Below are 7,612 nucleotides of genomic sequence, written 5' to 3' on the forward strand. Positions count from 1 at the left end.
TTGTTAATGAGTCACAACCACTTTAATGTTGAAGTTGAATTTCAGTCATAATTTCTGATGATAAGTCACAACACAATATGTTAGTTAGTTAGAGTTACTGTTTACTGCTTAACCATCTCTCCACTACACATGCTAATTAGCCTTTGCTCAAGTGTTTTAAGTAAAGCCCCCAATGTCGTCTTCCAGGCAGCACTGCCACCATCGACTTAAAGGCACCTAATCCTTGCCCTAACCTTAAGCCATGCCTATAGCGCCTTCTAGGTAGCGCTACCTTGAAGTCAACGTTGGGGGCTTAAAACACCAACAAACCTTTTATTATCATGTGGAAGTGCAGGAAACATGGCAGGTATTATTCAATGAACACAACTCAAACTCATTCGTAAATTAAAATAGTCTGTTTTTATTTATTTAAAAAAGACATTAAATACAAATGATATTTCACAAGTACAATTCTCCTTTCAAAGAAAACAGTATGTGTAATTACTACTTTAGTAACATGAAAAGCTTTCATTGAATTAAAATCTTTCAAATGATGACAAAACAAAAGAACACACCATTACCCGTGACTGAAGAGATCCTGGCATTGCACAAAAGAGAGACATGGGCTATGACAGCTTCACTAAACTCAGTGTTAGCTTTAAAGTAAGCTTAGTTATGTGTATATTTTGGCTCTAGCATAGCTAACCCCTGAGCATAGCATTAGCCATGCTTATTTTCCTTTATTTTCACATGCACCTAGCTTAACTGTAGCAAAGATTACTGTAGCCTACCTCAGTATATCCTTAATCAAGTAAAGTAAAGTTTGTAAAGCACTTAGACTAGAGAAGTCATGATGAAGACATGTTACCCCTTAGAATTGAGCTTCCCCATGTCTTCAGAGCCCAGCTACATTTAGTCTACATTTCCATAGTTTCAGATTAGCTTATTCCGTGACTCAGCTTCAGACCAGCTAATATTAGATTCGGCAAAGACCTTCACTTTGATGAAGCATTAGCGCTGCTCGGCTTAACTAAAAGTAGCACCAGAAAGCACTTCATTAAGCTTATGCTAACAGAGGAAGCAGCTTGATGATACAAAACCACACAGCTGTTCCAAGATCAGTTGTCCCAATAAAAAGTGAAAGACTATGCTCAATGTTGATAAATTAAAAAAAAAGTCAAAGACATTCTTTAGTGATTATAGTCCCCCGAAAATACACTGACCTCAAGCTACTGAAAGCAGCTGTGCAACAAACATGCCATTGAATATATATTTATTTAAGAAAAAAATGTGGAGTTTGGATCAGCTTATATACTTTTCTTACATAAATAACTTTTTCTGACTCATGAGGAAGTGCACACACATCTCCCCAGAAAGAAAAAAAAAATATGTATTCACTTTAAAAAGGACAAACTCACAGATATTGGAGGGCCAATGATTAGACTCTTAGGATTGCCTTCCCCCCCCAAAGCCAACCCAACTAAGAAAACGTCAGCACCAGAAATATTTTTCTAAAGTCTGCTTTAAGCTTGCATATATATTCATAATCATAATCATTATAATATATATCTATATTTCTCTCTATATTTATATATATATTATATTATTTGTTTTTGGGAAAGGAAGAGGGGGTATTTGGGAGGGTAGGGGCTAATTTCAGGTTGGCAAACTGCATGCTCCTGAACAACTGGGCAGCAGTCTCATTGGTTCCCTCCGTTTTCAAGTCTTCAATCAGGAAATCAGGTGTAGAGCACAAATAAAAGATAGAGCCTGACGTCCATATGTCATGTGTAGGATTCAAGGACAAAGGGGTGCATGTGTCTATGCACATCTGTAATGGCATGTGTGTGTGTGTGTGTGTGTGTGTGTGTGTGTGTGTGTGTGTGTGTGTGTGTGTGTGTGTGTGTGCGCGCGCGCATTTGCAAGACTGTGAGCCATCAGGCACTGAGTGTGATGTGGTGTTTCTGGCCAGTCTACTTCAAAGTCTAATACCAGCATCGCCACAATTAAAAGGCAAAAGACCCCTCTGGTCTCGTTAAGGCTGGCAGTGTCTTCCAAGTCATGGGGTGCCTGCAACTAATTCCTCCATGGCCAGTTAGAGCAGTAACAACAGTGTCTCGCCTCAAATGTAAAATGCATCATAACTGTTTTTTTAAGAAGTCATGGAGACTTTGGTCAATAACACAAAGGAGTTAGGTCTTTTTGTCAAGATAGAGGTATATTTTCTTTCTCTGATGTCCCAATCAATTCTCACTCATTCAGCTTGACACTGGGTTGAACATCAGTAGGCTTCTAATTGTCAGTATGGCCTAAATGGGAAGTACATCCAATGTCACATGGCTTCTTTTGAAAACACATAGCCAGCTATTTGTATTGCGGACGCTCATGTTGATGGTGAGGATATTTAATCTGATAATTGTCAGGAACTGCCAAGTTTGGGACAGGTAAAGGTAGGTAAAATACACAGGCCAATGTCCCAAAGTTTTCATTAACAACCTTCAACTACTGTAATACAACTGCTGGACTAGGTGCAAAAGAAATTATTTGATCTCTATGCTGTCTGTTGATGAATATCTAAAGGATGCTGTCCTGTCTGACTAAAAGTAGCACTCTGCTTAATGTGGCATCTAATGCATGTTTTGTCAATCTACCCACACTCTCCGGAAAACAGACATTTAGAGCCTTGCAGAGGTGTTTATGTATTCCCCAAAAGCATCACGTAAAAGGGCATTCTAGAGCAGACAACTGCATTTCAGAGCTGAAACTGCATAATAACTGATGTAATGCAAAAGAGGGTTGAATCCAGGGCTCTAACCCTCATAAGTTGGTTCCTAACCAGTTCTTTTTCCACGTTTCTTAAATGGCAACAACATTTTTTTATGGAAGATTTCTATCACCATTATGTGTTCGTATGAAGAATAAATACATCTAATAAATAAAAACAAAGGTATTTCTGACTGGTGAAGGTTCAATGGAACCTTTCGGATGTTAACTCGTTTAGTTCCTGGAGTGTGGCGAGCCACCGGGGATGGCTTAACGGTTGTGTGACCGCAGCCATCTTGGACAGCGTGAAAAGTGCATTTAGTGCGTATGCTCTGATGGAGCGTGCTCACTACAGGGGGACGGGCTGCCGCCATGACAACTGTAAATGGTGATCGGGACGACAGAGGACAATCAGCAAATACGCAACCTGATCGGAGAAAGCTGAAGTGGCAACCAATCAAAGGGTGAGAGCTCCAGACCAAAACTGGCCAGTCAAAAGACCGACATGACATCACCAACAAAAACGGGCTCTATGGAGCTCACCGAGATACATCAGCACCAGTGCGCCATGGGAAGAGCTAAGCACCATGGGACTGTTAACCTGTAAAGGAGCTATGCATGATCCAACCCCAAAAGGACACACCCAAATACATACATGCACACACACAAAACAGGTCCACATACACAAACGCACGCGCACACACACACACATACAAACACAAACACAGACACACTACGCCTATAAGTGTGTGTTTATCTTTCCCGAGTCCACAAAAGAATGAAACATCTCTAGCCCTTTCTCTGTCTCCCTCTCTCTCTCTCTCTCTCCTATGACATGTCGCCACATTTTACTTCTTTTCCAGGCTGTGGCAGTGGGAAGATCCCTGGTCTCTGCCATCGTAACCGGGCAATCGCTGGCCGTATTTGTCCACACACCAGCAGTAGCCTCTCCTGCGACCCTTTGAAGGACGACACTACAGAGGAAGCAGTGGACAGAGAGGAGAAAGGAGACAAATTTGCAGAAAGAGAGAGAAAGACAAAGAGAGAGAGAGAGAACAAGTGGTCAGTTTCAACACTGTAAATAAGTTCAGAATTAAATCCACTTCAATGAAAACCAAATAAATCTATAACTGACAGGTAAGGGGAGAGATTGAGAAAGAGGAAGAGATAAAGAGATGGGACATGACCACTTGACCTGCTTTTGACCATTTGTATACGCAAACACTGGACTCTTTACAAATGAGAGGGTCCTTTTCAAAGTTATTCTGTGCATTAAACACATATACTCTCTCTCTCTCTCTCTCTCACACACACACAAACACACACACAACACACACACACACACACACACACACACACACACACACACACACACACACACACACACACACACACACACACACACACACACACAAAACACTCAGACACACACATGAAAGTTTAATAGGACTTGGGGCTATTTTAAGAAACTGGCACCAACTTAAATGCATCTGGGGACAATTATCCTACACTGGTACAAAACACCCACAGATACACACACACATACACACACACACACACACACACACACACACACACACACACACACACACACACACACACACACACAGCAAGTTATATAAGGCTTTTTTCAGGTCCTTTGCTTCTCTACAGTTTCCTTTCCAGCAGAGAGAGGGAGACACTATGAGAATATGAAGGGACGAGGAAGGGAGAGAGGAGAGGAGAGGGGGGAGTGGAGGAAGAGAGGAGAAGCAAGAGAAGAGGACAAGAGGGGAGGAAGAGAGGAGAGGGGAGAGGAGATGAGAGGAAGAGAGGGGATAGGGATAGGGGAGGAGAGGGAAAGGAATCCTGAGAGGAACCAGCCAGAAAACAAAAAACAAAAAGCAGGAGACGCAGGAGCGGCACGAACAATAAAACATCAGTTCTCTTTCTCAGAATGGGCCACAAAGAGATCAAAAGAGCGACAAAAGACAAGAGACAGAGGGAAACAGAGAGAGAGAGGTAGAGAGAGTGAGAGAGAGAGAGAGAGAGAGAGAGAGAGAGAGAGAGAGAGAGAGGGGAATGGACAGAGGGAGGCAGGGAACTCATTAAAGCGTTTGCCAGGCAAAGTTTCTTTCCAGGAATTCTTTCACAGTGACTGTCAGCATGAGGCTGGCTTGTGTGAAAGTAGCCATTACAAAAGCTAAACATGTACGGCTAAGACCGCAGCGCTAAAGCAGAGAAATGAAAACAGCTACCCGGACAAAAACTCTTTCTTATGTTCTTTCTCATGTCCTCTCTACTCAAATCAATTCCAGTCAACTTAGCACAACTCAAGTTAACACAGCTCAACTCCACTGAATGCCAGTCAAATCACACATCTCTTGCACCTCTTGTCCTTACGTAAAGCGACACTAAAGCACTTTTCCTAAGTCACACGCACGCTATTTGTTTATCCAGCAAATAATGATGTCCACAGACAAGGTAGAGTATGATGTTTGAGATTATGAAAGTATAATGTGTTGCGACATCGAACCAAGTCAAATTTGTAGTTTCGTATGCCTCATTCCATCAAACTACAGATCCTCTACCTGATCTGGTAAACTTCCATAGTGCAGTTATAGCCGATAGAGGGCCACGAAGCGAATGTAGAAGTGCAGTTCACCCTGTTACAAGTTGATGAACCACTGAAATGATTTTGGAAACATTATTTTAAGGTACAAAAAACTATTCAATGTTGCTTTAAGTTATTTTTGGGGTATTCCAACTGCTCCATCTGAAAAACAAGGTTTAGCAAAGAGCTAAATGATGAGTGTGTGTGTGTGTGTGTGTGTGTGTGTGTGTGTGTGTGTGTGTGTGTGTGTGTGTGTGTGTGTGTGTGTGTGTGTGTGTGTGTGTGTGTGTGTGTGTGTGTGCGCAAGGGAGTGAGTGAGTGAAGGAGAGAGAGTGTGTTAAGAGACAGAGAATGTGTGTGTGTGTGTGTGTGTGTGTGTGTGTGTGTGTGTGTGTGTGTTCAACAAAGAATGTGATGTGTGTATGAAGGTTTGTGTGTAGGTGTTTCTATGTGTGTGTGTGTGTGTGTGTGTGTGTGTGTAACAGTGAGTCTCAGTCCTCTTTATAATGATGCCCTTATAGGCAGTGGGAAAGCAGAAGGGCATTAAAATCAGCCACAGGGTAAACACACATACATACACAAACACACACACAAACTCATAAAAAAGGCTAAACACACAACAACACAAGCATACAACACACACCCAGACACTGAATAAAAAGGTAATTTGAAAAGAGACAGGGCACTATTAAAATTGGAAATGCTTGACATTTGCAAGAAATAGCTGTGTGTGTAACATAATAAACAACTTAGTGAGTATGTGCATGGGTGTGTGAAGTACGATATAAGGAATATGCTGTTTGTGTGTGTGTGTGTGTGTGTGTGTGTGTGTGTGTGTGTGTGTGTGTGTGCGCGCGTGCGTGTGTGCGCGCGTGCGTGTGTGTATGTGCTTGTGTTGTGTGTGCATTAGGATCTTTACCGTAATTTGTGTGTCCCTGCACAATTGTGTTCCATGTGGACATAAACAAATGGTTAAAATGTGTGTGTCTGTTTGTAAAGAGGGAGTGAGTGTGAGAGTATGTACTGAGTGTGTAGCCTATTTGTATATCAGTATGTATCTGTTCTACACAACAATTGGGTTACTGTGGGTCACAACAGCAGCAGAATCAGCGTCAGTCCTCTATCCTCCGACCCATCTCCCCTAATATTACCCTCCCCATCTCCCCTAACGTTACCCTCCCCATCTCCCCTAACGTTACCCTCCCCATCTCCCCTAATATTACCCTCCCCATCTCCCCTAATATTACCCTCCCCATCTCCCCTAATATTACCCTCCCCATCTCCCCTAATATTACCCTCCCCATCTCCCCTAATATTACCCTCCCCATCTCCCCTAACGTTACCCTCCCCATCTCCCCTAACGTTACCCTCCCCATCTCCCCTAACGTTACCCTCCCCATCTCCCCTAACGTTACCCTCCCCATCTCCCCTAATATTACCCTCCCCATCTCCCCTAATATTACCCTCCCCATCTCCCCTAACGTTACCCTCCCCATCTCCCCTAACGTTACCCTCCCCATCTCCCCTAATATTACCCTCCCCATCTCCCCTAACGTTACCCTCCCCATCTCCCCTAATATTACCCTCCCCATCTCCCCTAACGTTACCCTCCCCATCTCCCCTAATATTACCCTCCCCATCTCCCCTAACGTTACCCTCCCCATCTCCCCTAACGTTACCCTCTCCATCTCCCCTAATATTACCCTCCTCATCTCCCCTAACGTTACCCTCCCCATCTCCCCTAATATTACCCTCCCCATCTCCCCTAACGTTACCCTCCCCATCTCCCCTAATATTACCCTCCCCATCTCCCCTAACGTTACCCTCCCCATCTCCCCTAACGTTACCCTCTCCATCTCCCCTAATATTACCCTCCTCATCTCCCCTAATATTACCCTCCCCACCTCCCCTAACGTTACCCTCCCCATCTCCCCTAATATTACCCTCCCCACCTCCCCTAACGTTACCCTCCCCATCTCCCCTAACGTTACCCTCCCCATCTCCCCCATCCTCATCTCACTTAACATTACCCTCTGCATCTCCCTAATGATATACAGTCCCTATCTCCCCTGACATTACCCTTGCCATCTCCCCCATCCCTCTGCATCTCCCTAATGATATACAGTCCCTATCTCCCCTGACATTACCCTTGCCATCTCCACTGCTCCTTCATCTCCCCACTAAGGAAAACATGTATTTATTCATTTACTGTAAGTTACCTTTCACTTGGTGCTTAGATTCCAACAGTTAAGCTTCCTTTTATCTCCACCTGGAATT

The 7,612-nt window shown here is 43.4% G+C and overlaps 1 protein-coding gene across 1 annotated transcript in view; it reads right to left on the bottom strand.

Annotated features, from left to right (window-relative positions):
- Nucleotides 1-380: 380 nt before the first annotated feature.
- igfbp3 (insulin-like growth factor binding protein 3) overlaps nt 381-7,612 on the bottom strand; it is a 13,506-nt gene continuing 6,274 nt past the window's right edge. Inside the window, exon 4 of the mRNA XM_062556620.1 lies at nt 381-3,716. Coding sequence (XP_062412604.1) covers nt 3,591-3,716 — 126 coding nt within the window. The 3' untranslated portion in view covers nt 381-3,590. The remainder of the gene's footprint in view (nt 3,717-7,612) is intronic.

This window comes from Sardina pilchardus, chromosome 15, assembly GCF_963854185.1.
Source record: "Sardina pilchardus chromosome 15, fSarPil1.1, whole genome shotgun sequence".
NCBI lineage: Eukaryota > Metazoa > Chordata > Actinopteri > Clupeiformes > Clupeidae > Sardina > Sardina pilchardus.